General features: G+C 34.6%; 1 protein-coding gene and 2 pseudogenes across 1 annotated transcript; 2 read left to right on the top strand and 1 right to left on the bottom strand.

The window, feature by feature from the left end:
- Positions 1–2,497: 2,497 nt before the first annotated feature.
- LOC112000461 (inactive tetrahydroanabasine acetyltransferase pauper allele-like) lies at positions 2,498–3,537 on the bottom strand (annotated as a pseudogene).
- LOC112000462 (tetrahydroanabasine acetyltransferase-like) lies at positions 3,536–8,145 on the top strand (annotated as a pseudogene).
- A 3,278-nt stretch (positions 8,146–11,423) lies between these two features.
- On the top strand, positions 11,424–13,115 carry LOC112000426 (tetrahydroanabasine acetyltransferase). The gene has a single exon (XM_024032544.2). It carries the CDS (start codon positions 11,488–11,490, stop codon positions 12,898–12,900), a length of 1,413 nt encoding a protein of 470 aa, XP_023888312.1. The 5' UTR covers positions 11,424–11,487; the 3' UTR covers positions 12,901–13,115.
- The last annotated feature ends 7,356 nt before the right edge of the window (positions 13,116–20,471 follow it).

Here is a 20,471-nt window from a genome sequence, read left to right as displayed (position 1 = left end):
AAGTCAAATTCCTTTACCCCCACCTCCCCCAGGCGTGGGCCTATACCTATTCCCTCATTTCGGAGACAGGAAGGGAGTGATAGTACAAATCCGGTTGATGGTAAGGGGAGGAAGGTGACTGTGAATTCTCCTTTTGAGAGAGCATTCCAGAATAATGCTAGACATGAATTGGATAGTAGAATTGCTAAGATGTTTTACACCGGTGGGTTTCCGTTTAACTTTACAAGGAACCCATATTATTGTAGTTCCTATTCATATGCTGCTACCCATAGCATTCAGGGTTATGTTCCTCCTAGATACAATGCCTTGAGAACAACACTTTTGCAAAAAAGAAAGAGCTCATGTTGAAAGACTTTGAAACCAATTAAGGACTTTTGGCTTGAAAATGGTGTAAGTATAGTTTCTGATGGATGGTCAGATCCATCAAGGAGGCCTCTTATTAATATTATGGCTGCATCAGATGGGGATCCAGTGTTTATAAAGGCAATTGATGGGTCAGGTGAGTTTAAAGTCAAACATTATATTGCTGGGGTGTTGAAGGATGCTATAAAAGAGATTGGACATGAAAAAGTTGTCCAAGTCATCACTGATAATGCTAGTGTGATGAAATCTGCTGGAGCTCTTATTGAAGGTGAGTATCCTAAAATATTTTGGACACCCTGTGTTGTCCACACTCTCAATTTAGATTCGAAGAATATTTGTGCAGCAAAAAAAAAAATTGAAAAGAATGAAGTTACATATGAGGAATGTAGTTGGATTACACGTATTGCTAATGATGCATCCTTCATACGTGTTTTTATCATGAACCATTCAATGAGGTTGGCAATATTTAATGAATTTTGTCCATTAAAATTGCTCCAAGTTGCTAATACTAGATTTGCTTCAGTTGTTGTAATGCTGAAAAGGTTGAAGTTGATAAAAAGCTGCCTTCAAGCCATGGCTATTAGTGACCAATGGGCTTCTTATAGGGAGGATGATGTTGAAAAGCTCAAAAGGTGAAAGATATGATTCTAAGTGATCTTTGGTGGGATACTATTGATTATATCCTTGAATTCATAGCACCTATTTATGATATGCTATGAGTAGCCGACACAGATAAGTCTTGTCTTCATCTTATGTATGAGATGTGGGATTCAATAATAGAGAAGGTGAAGACAGCAATATATCGGCACGAAGGCTTGGAAGATGATGAGTATAGCTCATTTTGGGGTGTGGTGTATGATATATTCATTGATCGATGGACTAAAAATTGTACACCACTACATTGCTTAGCTCATTCTTTAAATCCTAAGTAAGTACATTTATTTTCTATTTTCCTTAGTTCCCCCTTCTAGTAAAACACACGTTTCATCTATATTTGTTTTTTAATTTTTAACTAGGTATTACTCCAATGAATGGCTTTCGGAGAATCCAAAATGCATCTCTCCACATCGAGATCATGAAATTTCTATGGAAAGGAGCAAGTGTTTGGATCGATACTTTGAAGATAAGAATAACTTAAGGGTGGTGAAAGTTGAGTTTGCTGCATTTTCAAGAGGGAGCTTTCCTTCACCAGATGCCTTGACAGATAGGTGGGCCTTACAACCTTTGGTTTGGTGGCAATAACATGGCTCCTCATTTCCAACTCTTCAAACCCTTGCCCTTAAACTTCTTGGACAACCTTGTTCATCCTCATGTGCTAAGAGGAATTGGAACACATACAAATTCATTCATTCTTTAAAAAGAAACAAAATAGCTCCTGCACGCGCTGAGGATTTGGTATATGTGCATTCTAATCTTTGACTCTTGTCAAGGCGCAATGACGAGTACGTAAATACAGCAACAAAGATGTGCGATATTGTAGGAGATTCTTGGAATGAGAGCGACATACATGGAGGAGCTGGAATTCTTGAGAATGCTACCCTTACACTTAATGAGCCAGAGTTGGAGGCCATGGTTATTGGGAATGTTAGCACTAGTGTTAGTACTAGTGAAAGTGAAGTTTAAAGCGAAGCTATTAATCTTGAAGATGATGATGGTTGTATTTGATTGTCTTGTTGATTATCTTTTATTTTGTTTTAGTTTCAAACTTGTGAATTGTATTCTAATTTCCGAACATCATGGAATGTTTTAGTTTCAAAAACTTATGGGTTGTATTTAATTTATGAACATCATGTTTTAATTATTATCTACTATTGCTCTTAAATTTGGTATATGTTTATATAATGTGAAAAAGTATGCTTAGCAATATATTAAAAATATGAATAAAAATATTTTTAGAAATTTTTTAATCACCACACTTCGCCATACCCGAACCCAACCTTTTCAAAAATTGCTGAGTCCCACACCTACACCTACACCTACACCCACACCCACACCCGCACCCAGAAACGCACTTGTGCTTCATAGGTCCAACCACGAAGTCTGTTGGCATTGTTTTCGCTGCCACTTCAAATATTTATGTCTTCATTGTGTGCACAGTAGCGTCCAAATTTTTTTGGGGAGCAGACAACATCATTTACAAGAGCTTGAGAGCGTCCATTTCTTCTTTAAATTTGGCCATGGTAGCGCTGGGAAAGGAAAGAAATAACCTAACCCCACCTTTCATTGAAGCATCCACCTGGGAGGTGGGAGGCAAGAGCACACACATATCTACATACCCTATCATGTTCCTTATCCCCATAACCAACCTAAAATTTGTTTTCCCATCTGAGTTCAATTTTAAAGCTCTAAACCTTGATCTCCAAATATAGGCACCCAGGACCTCAATAGTGGTGAAACTTTTATACAAATTTTCTGTTCCGAATTCCTCTGTCAAACTCATTTTGATTCTTTTTATACTTTCACTACTTACATGAAAGCATTTGTGCAAGAGGTCTGTTGTTGGCATATATGGTGAATTCGCTAAAGAAGGCCCATCCGGAAACATTAATTGGAAAGGCTCATTAGTAGGTGTTGCCACTAGTCTTTCCCTCTCCCACACAAGTTTCACTGAGAGCTCACTCTTTAGGCTTGCAAGCTCAACCGAAGCTCAAAAGAATTGTGCTGCACCAAATCCATCACATACGGAGTGTGACAAGCCCATCCCAATTGTGCAACCCCCACATGAAAATTTGGCCACCTACAAGACAAGAGGGTGGTAAACTAAGTCACCTTTAGAAGGAAAATCAAGGACAATCTGTTTGGATACTTCAACATCAACCCCATCTAGATAATTAAGGGAAGAGAGCTAATAATTGGTAGTTGCCACTATTATATTGTAGCTTAGTATCCGTTTGGATTGCGATGAATATATGTAAGCCTGCGTTTCACGTTTTCAGATGTGGCTAAGAGAAAAGTGTTTTCAGCAAAATTATGCTTTATCAGTGGGTCCCGTGCACTGTTTAGGGGACCTGCAAGTACTTTATTCAAGAAAAAAAAAAAATTAAAAATGAGTCCCACGGTACTATTTACACATTTAAAAATTATTTTGTTATAGTGTTTTTAGTTTTCAGCAATAAGCGATGTCCAAACACACCCTTAGTCTTAAATAGCCATATTTGCCTTAACCTTTTCCATGGCAAACCACCATAATACAATCTTCTCACTTGATAGGAAAGATTTTGTGCTTGTAAAACCCGCAAAACCCACATCTTCATGTGTTTTTTCTCTTTCTAGCATTGACAAAAATCCCAACCTTCAACTTCTTTCCCACACCATTTATGTGTACCGATCAAATGTTGATTCCTCTAATGATAATAATCATGACTTCACATCAAGTTGTTGCAGGCAAGCAGTTCCAGCTAGTGTGATTAGAGAAGCTCTCTCTAAGGCTTTGGTTTATTACTATCCTTTGGCTGGCAAGCTTAAGAAAAACAGTGCTGGAAAACTTCAAATCAATTGCACTAAAGATGGTATCAGAAGGATCAACTTCAAGCTTCAAGCTACAAGCTGCAACCTGAGCAAGACGACCACAAAGAACCAGTTATTGGTCCTATACATATGACTTGTAGTTCTGTTCTTTAATTCCTTATGCTATTGGTAGTCTAGTGTTGGTTGTAAATAGTAGTGATATTTATAGACACATGTAAGTAGCTGATGGGTGTATTTCTTATTGTTAGTTTTGGAGGGAATGGATCCGTATAATTTGGGGTTAGTTAGGAAGTCAGTTACACTTCAAGCTTGGATAAATTTCTTTGCTTGTATAGTTTTTCATTTGGTTAATACAATACAATCTTCATCAAATTTTCACATGGTATCAGAGCACTCTGAGCTTTTTTAGATTCTTCTTAGTCTCATTCCAAATTTTCTTTCACGCTTGAATTTTCTCACAAGCTTTTCTTCTGAGATCTTCTAGAATTTTGCTTCAAATTCATCTTGGTTTCATTCTGAAGCAGATTCACCTCAGATTTTCTCTTTTAATCTTGATTTTCCTTCAGAGTTACATCAGATTTTCCTTCCAAGCTTGAATTTCTTCAATGGCGACCACTGCAAATTCTGCTTCTGTTGCCATAATTGATGAATCACATCCTTTCTTTTTACACTATGGAGAGAATCCAGGTGCAATTCTTGTTGCTCAGCCTCTAGTCAATGATAACTATGCTAGTTGGGCTAAATCAATGCAGAGAGCTTTGGGAGCTAAGAGCAAATTAGGGTTTATTGATGGAAGTCTTTCACTTACTCCTTCCATGGCAAAAAATCCATTACTTGTTTGAGCTTGGACCAAGTGCAACAACATGGTTGTATCTTGGATATTGAATTGTGTTTCTCCAAAGATTCTTGCAAGTGTTGTTTACAAGAACATTGCTTTAGAGGTTTGGACTAATCTCAAAAGAATGGACCAAAGCTCTTTCAACTTCAAAAGGAGCTTGCAATGATTACTCAAGGAGATCTTTTTGTCACAAATCATTTCACTCAATTGAATGCTCTGTGGGATGAAATTGAAAATTACAGAGCTTTACCATGCTGTACTTGTGGTTCTTGCACTTGTTTAATCAATGAGAAATTGACACAATATCAATTACAAGATTTAGTAATGCAGTTTCTTATGGGACTCAATGAGACATACAGTCAAGTCTGAGGGCAAATTTTGCTGATGGATCCTCTTCCTTCAATCAATAGGGTGTATTCTTTACTGATTCAAGATGAGAGCCAAAGGTCAGTTGGTCATTTCACTGGTACCTACATTGAATCCACTACTTTGGCAACCAAGTCATTTGCTAGAATTGTTGGTTTTGGAAACACTTATGGAAATAATTCAAGTACTAAAGGCAACAAGAACAAAGGAAAGGAGAGGCCAGTGTGTAGCCACGATGAGGTCACAGGTTACACCATAGAGAAATGTTACAAACTCCATGGCTATCCTCTTGGTTACAAACCCACATGCAAGAATGCAAATGCTAATCAAGTTACAAGATCTGATTTTGGAGCAAACTTTGGTGTTATGGAGTCAAATTTTGTTCCTGTGCAACAATCCTTTCCTTCTCAAGCTTTCCCATTTATTGCAGAACAGTGTCAAAGGATTTTGGCTATGATTAGGGGTTCAAGCAGTAGCCAAGGTAATATGGCAGCACCTAAAGTTGTTCCCACTGCAATGGCCAACAGTGTCACAGCCCCTACTCCACCTGTAGGTACTTCCTTCAACTTAAAGCATTTTGTTTTTACTGCCAAGGTAGTGAATAGAAATGCTTTTAGTTGCAATACTTGGGTCTTAGAAACAAGTGCCACTGATCATATAATATGTTTAATTAGCCTATTAACCTCAATCACCAACTTAACCCAATGTGTTGTTGGTGAGTTGCCTAATGGTGAAAGTGCTCAAGTGACTCACATTGGCATAATCAAGCTTTCTGCAACCTTAATTCTTGATCATGTTCAATGTGTCCCTTTTCTTTCAATTTGTTGTCTGTTAGCAAACTGACTCAAAAATTGTCATATTGTCTTGTTTTTCTTTCTCAATTTTGCTTTATCCAGGACCTTTCATCTTGGAAAACGATTGGAATAGGTGAAGTGCATAATGGCCTCTACTTGTTGCAAAGATTAGATTGCATCAGTTCATTTTCCTTGGTAGATCATCTTCTCAAGCACAAGTCTGGTCATTCATTTTCTCCTGTTAATTCTGTAAATAGCATGTCTAGAGTGTGGCATTTTAGGTTAGGTCACTCTTCCATGAATAAGCTGCTATCTTTGCAAGATAGCTTTTTTGTTTCCTTTGAATCTTGTAATGATGTTTGTAACATCTGTCCTAAGGCAAAATAGAAAAGGTTTCCATTTCCTTTTAATAATAACTTTTCTGCTTCTGCATTTGATCTTGTTCATGTTGATATATGGGGACCTTACTCTATTCCTTCTCATGAAGGATTTAAATACTTTTTGTCCATTGTTGATGATGCTACTAGATGTACTTGGATTTATCTTTTAAAAGCTAAATTTGAGGCTAGAGGGTACCTTATTTCTTTTTATAAATTGATTCAAACCCAATTTGGTACCAACATTAAATCTATTAGATATGATAATGGACAAGAGTTTTCCTTATTGATTTTTACTCTGCTCATGGCATAATACACCAAAAGAGCTGTGTTTACACTCCTCAACAAAATTCTGTTGTGGAAAGAAAGCATCAGCATCTTTTCTCAATTGCTAGAGCACTTAGAATTCAGTCAAATGTCCCTTTATACTATTGGGGAGATTGTATTCTCACTGCAGCTCATATTATTAACAGATTATCCTCTCCCATTCTCCAAAACAAATCTTCTTTTGAACTTCTTTTTCATATTAAACCTTCATATGACCATTTGAGAGTGTTTGGTTGCTTATGCTACTCTTCCACTACTTGAGAAGGATCAGCTTCAAGCTTCAAGCTGCAAGCTGCAACTTGAGCAGGACAAGCACAAAGAACTAGTTATTGGTCCTGTATAAGCAACTCGTAGTTCTGTTCTTTTATTCCTTATGGTACTAGTAGTCTAGTGTTGGTTGTAAATAGAGTGATATTTATAGACACGTGTAAGTAACAGATAGGTGTATTTCATATTGTTAGTTTTGGAGGGAATGGATACGTATAATTTGGGGGTTAGTTAGGAAGTTAGTTACACTTCAAGCTTGTATAAATATCTTTGCTTGTACAGTTTTTCATTTGGTTAATACAATACAATCTTCATCAAATTTTCACAGATGGAGTGCCATTCTTAGTGGCAACTTCCAATTGCAACCTCTCTTCTCTTCACTATCTAGATGGGGTTGATGCTGAAGTAACCAAACAGTTTGTCTATGATACTCCATCTGAAGGTGACTCTGGTTACCACCCTCTTGTTTTTCAAGTGACCAAATTTTCATGTGGGGGTTTCACAATTTGGATGGGCTTGTCACACTCCGTATGTGATGGGTTTGGTGCAGCACAGTTCTTCCGAGCCCTGGCTGAGCTTGCTTGTGGAAAGAGTGAGCCCACGGTGAAACCTGTGTGGGAAAGAGAAAGACTGGTGGGAACACCTACTGAGGAGCCTTTCCAACTCCATGTGGATAGGACTTCTTTAGCAACTTCACCATATCTGCCAACTACAGACCTCTTGCATGAATGCTTTTACGTAAGAATGATAGTTTCACCACTATTGAGGCTCTTAGCGCATATGTTTGGCGATCAAGGTTTAGAGCTCTAAAGTTGAACTCAGATGGGAAATTCTGTTCTGGTTGATTGTGGGGATAAGGAAGCTATTGAATCCACCTTTGCCAGATGGGTATTATGGGAATGCTTTTACAGAGGCAAATGTAGAGTTAATGGGAGGGGAATTTAATGAAGTACCACTCTCAAAGGTGGTGAAACTCATAAAAGATAGAAAAAAAGTTGCTTCCAAAAGTGATTATATCATGCACTCACTAGGCGTTTTGGAAAGATGCAGAGAAGTCAATATAAAGTTTAATGGTGGAGGGGCATCAATGGTTTTAACAGATTGGAGGCAACTGGGTTTGTTGGAAGAAGTAGATTTTGGATGGAAGGGTTCAATTAACATTATACCCGTGCCAATGAACATGTTTGGGTGTGTGGACTTGTGCATGTTCTTGCCTCCTAGCAATGTGGATCCTTCAATGAAAGATGGGGTTAGGGTATTTGTTTCTCTTCCCAGGGCTGCCACGGACAAGTTCAAAGAAGAGATGTGTGCTCTTAAGATTGGAGGTGATAGTGCTTGTGCTTAAGTTTTGTTTTGTTTTTTCTTTTCTTTTTGTTACAATAAGTGGGATAGATGGTTTTCATTAGTTTGAACCCACTAAATTTTGAAGGTTTTGCTACTTAAGTATTGTATTTTGTGAAAAATAAATTATTGGTTGTGTAATCGACAATAATTATGCAATATTTTTCAGCTTATAACTTCAAAGGTAATACTAGAAATAATACAAATTTTATTATATAGAATTTATAAATTTATGTGTCACCAATTAAAAATAAACCAATTCAAGCATTCATTTATTAAATAGTTGAAATTCACTAATTGCATTCATTTACACATTAAATTTATAAAATAAAATTTTTTGTAGCTTTAACACTTTCCATAACTTCAATTATGGTTGTGCATATTTAAATCTAAATTATCGGAAACTGGTCTTAGTGTGGAGCCAAAAAGCAAAAAGATCACACAAATTACAATTTCTTGGAAAAATATAGTTAGTCGTATCCTAATTGCCAATTCTAATTGTATGCCAAAGATTAAAAAAGAGAAAGGAAAATAAAGGGGGAAAAAAAAAACCCCGTAAATATACCAACCCTAATTGTTGCTGTTTTCATAGGATTTTTCTTTCTCATCATTTTTTAAGATTGTAAAAGAGTCTCAATGATGACATTCCAAAGCCTTGACCAAATATCTCAACTCTTTTTGGAGTAAGGATAAGGTTAAGTGCTTTTTTGTTAGACACAAGAGAATAATGTGGGGACAAGCCATGCCTTGAGAGATAGGCCATTAACTTTTTTTTTTTATTTTTTTTATTTTTATATATATATATATATATATCTTGCAAATAATGTGGGCTGGGTATTTTCCACTAATAGCCTATTTTGTGTGAATAAGGGCACTTGATTGCAAGGTTTTGAAACTCGGACCGGACCGTACGGTCCGACCGGGATAACCGGAAACCGTCCATCAAAATAGTTCTTTTAACTTCAAAAACCGGCATATATGAAAAACTCAGTGAACCGTGCGAACTGCGATTCAACCTCACGGGTTTAAAAACCGTGCTTGATTGTAGGACCCAATCCGAGAGAGAGACAGAGAGAGAAATTGGGCCATGAGAATAACCAATTTGGAGAGATAGAATATTGGGCCATGGTTAGATGAAACGAGCATGTTCTATGAGCCCATTCTGTGTGGTGAAATTCGATGGGCCATAAAGGCCATAGCATGGGTAATGAAGCCTGATCTATAAGCTTTAGTCCATAGGTTTGAAATTTTATTTTGTGAAGGAAAGTTAGTCGAGAGTAATATGTGAAGTGAAGTAATTAATTCGACATAATCAAAGAAGTGAAGTAATTTGGACTTCGTTAGAAGCCCATTTCATATAGAGAAACATACGTTATGAAGTTGGAGTTCTTTAACTTAGGTATTGAAAATGTTGTAGACTAATTCCTTACATTGTAATTAATGATATGGCATTCAAGTAGAAATTATAGAATAAATGAGTAGCCGTCACAAGGCCATTAACACAAAAAAAGGTCATCAACAACATGATTACACAAATTTTTGTGATGCTATCATATTCACCAGGTAAGATTAGATGTCTTTAAACCTTTTGAAGCAACTTCATCACACGCTATTGTGAGTGCAATGCAAGCAATGTGTCTTCATATGAAAACTCTAGGGACACGTTTAATTCACACTCAATTTCACTTCTATATCCTTAAGTGTCAATTTGTGATTGATGCACAATAATTCTATCTTCTACCAAATACTTATAGTGGTCTTATGCATGAGCAATGTAATCCAATATTTAGTGCCACTTAAAAATTGTGTACTTTTATTATTGTCAATAGCGATTGAATCACAAAAATAGGTTTAAGTTACTAGTATATTTTATTCAAAAATTATTAAGGGTTTCCAGAACATAGTGACATAATGTTTTTTTTTTTCACATTTATATATGATAAATTTCATCATGAATTTAATTAGTAAAATCTATCATAAATATGAGAAAAATGAACACCATGTCATCATATTCTCAGAGCATCTAGTAATTATTCTATATTATCTGGTTCCCAGTCATCAAGAGAGAGTTGATGTTTATCTTAAAATTTCCACCAACAATATTTTATTATTACTTGAACAAAACCAACAACTCCGATGTAAATACATAAGTTGCTTCTAGTGTACCGATTAAAAAGTTACAAGTTTTTATTTACTCTAAAATCTAGCCAACAACTCCCATGTAAATCATGGCAAATTACCCCGAACTCCTATATTATGATTTAATGAGCTATTTTCGTTTTTTAGAGGGAAAATTAACTTAGTTATTTTTAGATTTTTTGGTATGGATGAAAATTATTTTTCTTATTAAATTAGTAGTTGGTAATTTTTTGGTCATTAATAATTAGAAATTGGAACTCTATATATGGATGATGTTGTAAAGAATTTGATGACTATAATCTAAGGGTCCTCTGTCCTCTCATATGAAAAGGAGACATAATAGAATTGAGCATAAAACTGAGAGAGAGGTTTTGGTTTTTCATAAACCATTTAAACCAAGAAGAATTTGTAAGACTTGGATTAACATAGCAAAGAGTGAGAAAAGAAAAGAATCCTATGTGCATGTGAGAGAGAAAAGAATATAAAGAGAGCTGTTTTTTTTTTTTTTTGGGATTTCTCTAATAAAGTTTTATTTGATATTGCAACTACAGGGAGAATTGTAAAGAACTGTGATATCCAAAGTTACAACCTCTTGTGTGTTTATAAAATTCGTAGAAAAAAGATATTGAAATTGGTTTTATAATAGTCAATTTATTTATAATTAATCTTGTAATTTTTCCCTTTTAGGGAACAAAGTTTCTAAGTAAATTCTGTTGTTGTTGTGTGTGATTGATCTATTTTCTTTTTGGTTTGGTAGCTAGTTTTGGTTATAATATTTTTAAGAATTGATTAAAATATGGTTGAATTTTTTAATTCTTATAAGACTACATTGTGACCCAACAAAATGGCTTCTCCATCATCTTACCGAATGGGCTTCTTTATGTAATAGTTGGGGTCGTAAAGAAATCTTTCCTTGAAAAATAAAAATGTAAATCCTGGCAAATCTTTTGCTTGATCTTTTTTTCATTACTTTGTTGAAATTTAGCCACGGTTGGTACGGAGTCTACGGACCTTGTAATGATGGTAACTTGTATTGCTTGGCTAGCTATAGGGAATTTGTGACAAATACGTTTTCATATTCGATGGTTATGGCCTTTCAATGCTATGCTATATAAATGAGACACATTACCATATTTTAGTCTCATCCAAGATTCCAACTATCAATTTATCCTCTTCTTAAAGCCCAAGGTCTGCATTAACCTTTTCCATGACAAAACACCATAGTACAACCTTCTTACTAGATAAAAAAGATGTTGTGCTTGTTAAACCCTCAAAACCCACGTCTTTGGGTGTTCTTTCTCTTTCTAGCATTGACAATGGTCCTGGCCTTGCGCTTCTATGCCAAACAGTCTATGTGTACCGATCAAATGTTGATTCCTCTTATGATAATAATCATGACTTCGCATCGAGTATTAGGGGGAAAGCAGATCCAGCTTGTGTGATTAGTGAAGCCCTCTCCAAGGCTTTGGTTTATTACTATCCTCTGGCTGGCAAGCTAAAGAAAAACAGTGATGGAAAACTTCAAATCAATTGCACCGCAGATGGAGTACCATTCTTAGTGGCAACTGCGAATTGCAAGCTCCCTTCTCTTCATTATTTAGACGGGGTTGATGTTGAAGTAGCCAAGCAGTTTGTCTTTGACTTTCCATCTGAAGGTGACTCAGGTTACCACCCTCTTGTCTTGATGGTGACCAAATTTTCATGTGGGGGTTTCACAATTGGGATGGGCTTGTCACACTCCGTATGTGATGGGTTCGGTGCAGCACAGTTCTTTCGAGCCCTGGCTGAGCTTGCAAGCGGAAAGAGCGAGCCCTCGGTGAAACCTGTGTGGGAGAGGGAAAGACTGGTGGCAACACCTACTGAGGAGCCTTTGCAGCCCCTTGTGGATCAGTCTTCTTTGGCAACTTCACCATATATGCCAACTACAGACATCTTGCATGAATGCTTTTACGTAAGTGCTGATAGAATAAAAAGACTGAAACTGAGTTTGATTGAGGACTGTGGGAGTGAAAATTTGAATGAAGGTTTCACCACTATTGAGGTTCTTGGCGCCTATGTTTGGAGATCAAGGTTTAGAGCTCTAAAATTGAACTCAGATGGGAAAACCCTCTTCTCTTTGACTATGGGGATAAGGAATCTATTGAATCCACCTTTGCCAATTGGGTATTATGGGAATGCCATTTCGTCTGCATATGTAGTGTTAATGGGAGGGGAGCTTAATCAGGTGCCACTCTCAAAGGTGGCGAAACTTATAAAAGACAGCAAAAAATTTGCTTCCAACCCTGATTACATCCTGCACTCACTAAGAGTTTGGGAGAGACTCGGACAACAAAATATAAATTATGAAGCTAGTGGTGCATCAATGGTTTTAACAGATTGGAGGCAACTAGGTCTGTTGGAAGAAATAGACTTTGGATGGAAGGACCCAATTAACATCATACCCCTGCCAATGAACATGTTTGGATATGTGGATATTTGTTTGTTCTTGCCTTCTTGCAATGTGGATCCTTCAATGAAAGGTGGTGTTAGGATATTTGTTTCATTTCCCAGAGCTGCCATGGCCAAGTTCAGAGAAGAGATGGATGCTCTCAAGCTTGGAGATAATGGAGAACGTATCTGAGTGTTATATTATTGTGGAAAGTAAAATAATAAATAATGATAATATTGTGCAAAGTAAAACAATTACGATAATAATAACAATAATTTCTTGAAATGTCATTAAGCATTATTTTGGAATCTTAGTCCTTGAATGTGACTCCAGTTGTGCCAGTGTATTTCTAAAATCTAAATTATTGGAAGCAAATTTTAGGGCGTGTTTGGTTCATCATGATGTGATGTACATTATCTTAATGTTACATTAAGGTGTTTGGTTCATTAAGTTTTTTCTAATATTACCGTAATCTAAGATTAATTGAATTCTGTTACTAGCTGTTACTATCTGTTTGGTTCATTAAAAACGCAATTTGCTTGGGAATAGATTAATTGAATTCTGTAGAATTATGCAGAAAAACCAGGCAAAATAGTTATTGATAATTGCCAACAGCCCGTAACTGTTCTAACAGAGTTTTAAAAGTTATATCTCTTCGTTGATGACCATTTAAAAAATACACTATCATTAGTATCTCTACATTGTTTGCAAACATTTAAATGAATTTCACATAATTTTCCAGAATATGTACGTAGCATGTAACTCTTTGAATTAGGGCAAATGTCATCCTAAAGAAAGCGAATTCTTGACACCTCCAAGCTTACTTCAATTTCATTCTTCTATCATTGTTTCCTTATAATTTCAAAACAAGTTTAAGATGAATGTGAGAAGAGGTGAAAGGAGGATTTGAATAAGAGGCAACTTTAAAAGTGGTGAATCAAGATTTAGTGAAGCATGATCGATTTGATAAAACCAATTTCACTCGCTAGCTAGACAAGAAGTAACTCCTACTTATTGCGTTGAAGAATATTTCTCTATTAAATCCGAAAAGCCATACCTAGAATCAAATTCTTGTTATATATATAGATATATATATATATATATACACACATGAATAGGTTGTAATAATGATATTTAAGTTTGGAGAATATTGTTTCATAAAGTTTATAAAGTAAAAATTCAAGTTCTGAAATTTTCTAAACAAAATTTGAAATTTAGTAATTTCGATCGGCCGAAGTCTTTCCTCGATCGATCAAAATGATGAGTAAAATTGTTCTAGAGTCTCAACCTGGTTCGATCGATGCTCAATTCCTATTCGATTGACCGAAAAGAGCATTCGATCAATCGAAAGGAACTCTCGATCAATCAAGACTCGTAAAACTGAATTTTCTCTAGAATTTTCGGTAACTGTTCTAAATGTTTGTGAACGGTTTTATGAAACATTTTAATTCTTTATACGTGCCTTTTGGTGAAATATAATCCTACGGGTATAAATAGAGATTTATGTTTACTTAAAAAAAAACAATTAAAAAAAAAAACAAGAAACTTTGTGATCATTCTTCAAAATTGCTATCTGTAAAACCTAATAGCTTGGTTATATCTTGAGGATAAATTTGCAATAACCATTTAGCAACAATAATGTGGTGGCAAATATTGTTTAAGGAAAACAATATTATGCCTCCAAGTTATCTATTTTCTATTTGTCTTTGTATTGACATTGTTCTTCCATCGTTACTTTGTATAATATCCCAACAGTTCTTACAATACCAATGAAATTAAGGTAAAAACAGAATGGGAGAAAGATGAACTAGTTTATATATAACACATATTGAACACTCTTTCAAATCATTTGCATGATCTTTTTAACACAATTAAATCGCCAAGTGGGATAGAATGCATCAGATGTAAAGTATAAAACAAAAAAAAAAAAAAACAAAAAAAGGAATAGATAAATTATCATTTAAAATGACTTTGACTTCAAAATTGTTCATCCCACATCGGTAAGGTGTGATATTGAGAAGGGGTTTATCACTTGCTTCACGATACTAACTACCGCATGTAGTTTTGGCGTTGGTGTGTGAGTGTATTACCTTATCTCATCCCCCTCCCCAATATATATGTGTATGTGTGTGTGTATGTGTGTTTCTTAAATAAAAAAGAATACTCAGTGTTGTCGAGTCATCCCACATCAGTAAGGTGTGATATTGAAAAAGAGTTTATTACTTGCTCTACGACACTAACTGCCGCATGGAGTTTTGGTACTGGTGTGTGAGTGTATTCCTTTATCTCATTCCCCTTCCCCTATATATATATATGTGTGTGTGTGTGTTTCTCAAATAAAAAAAAGACTTCAAAATTGTTGATAATGCTACCATGTTATATCAAGTACATGCATTGAAATCTAAGTTCATAAACTTCGTGATCTTTCAATTCAAATTCCTTAGTCATTTTAATTGAGATCAATCATTACAAAACTCTCACAAAATTGGAACAACTATAGAAAGAATGCCCTACATATATCTAAAGATCTTACTTTGGAGAGAATTGGTAAACATCTTCATTTTGAAAAAAAGAGTAGAATTCGAGATGGTACCAGTTCTTATTCTAAGGTAAACATTAATTATTTTTAAAGTACAGCACAAAAGCACTTGAAAATAAATAAGAAATAGGAATATTTATAAAAAGAATAATTATAAAAATCCAAACAAAGACAAATAGAATACAACATGCTCCAATTATTGTAAGAAAGGTCACTACATTTGTGACTGCATGCAGGTTCTTGAAGAATAGGATGAAAGAAGAGGAAAAGCAATGTGAATGAGGAAATTGTGATCATGGTGAGTGAGATGCGAATTGGGATAATCACATGATAGGCCAAGAATGTATTGACCATTTTGGTAACTTAATCAATTAATTTAACCAAGTGAAATCAATTAGATTCAATTATATGCAATAAGCGTAGTAGCACAAACAGATCACAAACTAAGTTAAATGCAGTGGAAAATAAATTCGACATAGGTGATTTGTTTACAAATGGGGAAACCCATCGAGGTAAAACCCCACTGAGCGAATTTAAAGTCACCACTCCCGAGAATCCACTATTATTAAAACAAGTGGTTACAAGTACAAGGAATCCCAGTACCTAATACCAACCTACAGTTAAACCCTTACCCCAATACCCAATTGGACTTGTAATGTAATGACAATCTCTCATTTCAATGCACGGCTCCCAGTACGTGACTAACTAATTGATGCACGGATCCTAATACATGACTAACTTCACAGCAATCATTTGATTGTTGTAGTTGATTTGCAGCAGCTTCACATAGAAACATCAATAAGATCTTTAATGTTGGTGCAAGAGACTTTCCTTGGTTACAGAACCCAAATGCGTACAAGAAACACAACAAGAACTCTTTATTCTGTAGGAGGAGACTCTCTAGGGTTAGATTTTTCTTTTTCCACCTCCTTTAAATAGGAGCTTAATAGGTTCTCCTATTTCAAATAGGTTTACACAAAACTTGAACTTTTCCAATTCAATAAGGATTATACAAACCCACAAACCTTGGGTTTTCCTAGTCTTATAAGGATTATACAGACTCATAAACAAATAGCCTTTTAGAATAAAAATGTTGATGGCTATAGTTTGAATCCCATAAACTTGATAAATCGAGACATGTGTCGAGCTTTAATGAATCTCGACAAATCAAACTTTTGTCGAGGAGGTATCAAGACCTGCAAATTGCACTTTTCTTGAGCAATTCTTAAGTAATTTTCATGTCTTCAATATAACCACTTGTAATGATCATCTTGAGCCTAATTAAATTTACCCAAATACAAGTAAAATGCGTTTTGTCAAAGAATATGCCAATTACATAAAAATATGTCCTTAACATCACAAAAGTGCATAGGACTGCTATTGCAAACTCTTTTATTGGTGGTTTGATTTTGGTGTAAGGTCGCATGTGTGCAATGACAAGACATAATTCAAGAACTATGAAGATTCAATTGTTGAGCAAGAAGTGCATATGAGGAATCACAACATTGCAAAAAAATCACTAGAAAAGTCTTTATCGAACTGAAATTAAGTTCTAGGAAAAAATTAGTCTTAAATAATATTCTTCAAGTAATATAGGAAGGGGAAATTAAAATCTGCCAATTTGATGAGTGAGAAGGCATTTAGGTACTTTTAGAGTTTGACCAATTAATCTTGTCTAACAATAGGATTTTTGTGAGAAAGTTATGGCACAGATAATATGTTTAAACTAAGCATATTATTATTAAAGAAGCTTCTAATTATGCTTATATTGTTGATTTATTTATGCTATGTCATTGTTATTTGGTACATTTAAATTTCAAGTATTTAAGATACATGTGTAAGGATGGTTCAATTTCTTATAGGCATGATCAAACAATAAATGTGAAATTTGTATTCAAGCTTAGATGACTTAGAAATCATTTCCAACGTCACATAGAAATTGGCAAATTTTAGAATTTGTGCATTCCAATGGTGTTTTAACTAGAGGAGACAAAAGATATTTTATCACATTCATTGATGATTTCTCTAAGTTTACATACATGTGTACTTAATGGGGAAAAAAAATCTTTTAACAAGTTCAAACATTATAAAATTGAAGTAAAAAATCAGAAGGATAAGAACTGTAAAACTTTTCGAAGTGATAGAGGTCAGGAATATTTTCTATGTGAATTTTCAACCTTTGTTTGAATAATAGAATCATATATCAAAGGTTAGTGCCTTAGACAACTCAAAAAAAAAAAAAAAAAATGGTTTGGTGGAACGGAAAAAATTGAACTCTTGTAGACATGGTTAATTAATGTTATGATCTTAAGAGGAAAGTTACCCTATAATTTGTGGGAGAAGCATTGTTCATAACATGTCATGGGCACAAGAGTCTCTTCTAAGAAGATTCAAGTGACTCCATATGAGTTATAAGGAAAATCAAACCTTGATTATCTTAAAGTATGGGCCGGGTGTGTAGTCTTTTATAGAGTTATGGATGCAAATTAAGAAGACTAAGGACCAAGAGCAATAAATAGTGTGTTTGTAGGTTATGCTAAACTTTTAAAGGTTTATAGATTATTAGACTTGATTTTTAATGTTATAATGGAATCAAAAGATATTTAATTTGTTGAGAATAAATTTAGTCATGATTTTGTAGACTCAAAACATTCAAACACATCTGACTCTAATACAAATACTTCACTTACTAGTAATAACACAATGTGAGTTTGTTTATGCCTTTGTCCCTTGGTGAATGCTTTTTGCAGATGATATAGTTTTAGTGGATGTAAAACTAGAAGTGAAGTTAATACCAAGTTAGAAATTTGGAAAGACACTCTAAAATTTGAAGACCGTCGATTGATTAAGACTAAAATAGAGTACATGGAATGTAAATTTAGTAAAAATAGAAATGGAAATATAGGGGTGGTAAGACTTAATGGTCAAGAGATACCAAAAGGCGACAACTTTCAACAAATTGGATCAATAATTCATAAAAATTGAGAGATTGAAGAAGATGTAAATCATAAGATAAGAGCATAGTAGATGAAACGGAGAAGTGGATTAGGAGTATTGTGCAATCATAGAATATTTATTAAGTTAATGCTATGCTCTATGGTACCGATTGTTGGGTTGTTTAAAAACAAAATATTCATAAAATAAGTGTAGCTGAAATAAGAATGTTAAAATGGATAATTAGACATACACGAAAAGATAGGATTTAAAATGAGAAAAATTGTTTAAAAATAAGGGTAGCCCTATTTATGAGAAGATGAGAGAGAGTTACTGAAGATAGTTTGGTTATGTTTAAAAGAGTGTGACCAATGCACCAGTAAAAAATAGTGATTTTTTTTTTTTTTTTGGAGAAAAAAATAATGAGTTAATCTAAGTTGAGAGAACCAAAAAAAGGTGGAGGAATACTAAAAATCATATTAGTAGTAATATAAAAGAACATGTCAATTAAGTAAGTAACATGACGTATAACTTTAGATAGAATAGAATGAAACAAAAAGAATATATGTGACCAACTCTAACTAATATGTTGAGGATTCATGATTGACCCCAAAATTTTGGGATTAAGGTTTTGTTGTTATTATTATTGATCAATTTTAGGATATTTATTCCATGGTTTTGGCTTGAATCACGTACATACCTATTCACATGACTAATTACCAACCAAAACTCAAATATCCCACTTCTAGCAAAACTCAGATTCTGATTCTACTTATTTTGCTTGAGCAAGTGACTCGCAAGGTTTCTGTCTGCTTTGATGTTTAATTCAGTCGAGTGACTTTAAATTTCATCGAAATTATCCGCACTTGATTTCTTCAATCATCAACTCAACAAAATTCTATCATAACCCAAACTTATCCAAACAACAGTTAAGTCACATCTTTGAAGAGATAGGTTACATCCCCTCGGCAAAGAGATAATTATTAACAAAATCTTGTTCAGAAGATAATAAAGAGTGGACAAGCAAGGTACTGCAGATGAATTTAATTAAAAATAGTGATTTTTTTTTTTTTTTTGAGAAAAAAATAATGAGTTAATCTAAGTTGAGAGAACCAAAAAAGGGTGGAGGAATACTAAAAATTATATTAGTAGTAATATAAAAGAACATGTCAATTAAGTAAGTAACATGGCGTATAACTTTAGATAGAATAGAATGAAACAAAAAGAATATATGTGACCAACTCTAACTAATATGTTGAGGATTCATGATTGACCCTAAAATTTTGGGATTAAGGTTTTGTTGTTGTTGTTATTGGTCAATTTTAGGATATCTATTCCATGGTTTTGGCTTGAATCACGTACATACCTATTCACATGACTAATTACCAACCAAAACTCAAATATCCCACTTCTAGCAAAACTCAGATTCTGATTCTACTTATTTTGCTTGAGCAAGTGACTCGCAAAGTTTCTGTCTGCTTTGATGTTTAATTCAGTCAAGTGACTTTAAATTTCATCGAAATTATCCGCACTTGATTTCTTCAATCAGCAACTCAACAAAATTCTATCATAACCCAAACTTATCCAAACAACAGTTAAGTCACATCTTTGAAGAGATAGGTTACATCCCCTCGGCAAAGAGATAATTATTAACAAAATCTTGTTCAGAAGATAATAAAGAGTGGACAAGCAAGGTACTGCAGATGAATTTAAATGGAATTAAAAAGTTAGTCTTAGTGGAAGATGATGAGTTACCACTTACCACTACCATTTCATTTGCAGCAGGAACTACTCATCATTAATTGTCACACGATATTGTGAGTTGCGAGTCCGACACGCAACCTATCTTGTCTTTATCTTGCGCCACTTGAAAGTATCTGCTTCTGTCTATCTTCATCTAAAGCCACTTGAAAATGTCATAGGATCCATTCTGAATATGAAAGAAGTGACACCGCATCACTATCCTCCATAGTCCATACTCCAAAAGTAACTACTAAAAATACTCCTGCCTTACTGATTCTAAACCACTAGTAAGGGTCCCGTGGGTTAGAATAATCAATCTTCCAAGTTCCACCTACCCACAAGATTCTCTTAGCACTTCAACCCAGCTAACTCCAATTTAAATCATGTCAAGTGGTTGCTTCTTATTTTCTTTTCTATTTTCTTTTTCCCCTCTAAGCTTTGTTGAAGTTTAGGTACTGCCGTATAGTGGGTAGGGACCGTGAGAGCATTTGCATTAATTCAAGTAAATTTATTTGTCTATTTTAGTATAAGAAATTTTTTTTAGGAG

This window comes from Quercus suber, unplaced genomic scaffold, assembly GCF_002906115.3.
Source record: "Quercus suber isolate HL8 unplaced genomic scaffold, Cork oak 2.0 scaffold_24, whole genome shotgun sequence".
NCBI classification, from domain to species: domain Eukaryota; kingdom Viridiplantae; phylum Streptophyta; class Magnoliopsida; order Fagales; family Fagaceae; genus Quercus; species Quercus suber.
The sequence above is the reverse complement of the archived record's forward strand: the minus strand, read 5'-3'. Positions and strand labels throughout refer to the sequence as shown.

Coding starts and splice junctions, on each gene's coding strand:
- LOC112000426 (XM_024032544.2), top strand. CDS start 11,488: ATGACAAAACACCATAGTACAACCTTCTTACTAGATAAAAAAGATGTT.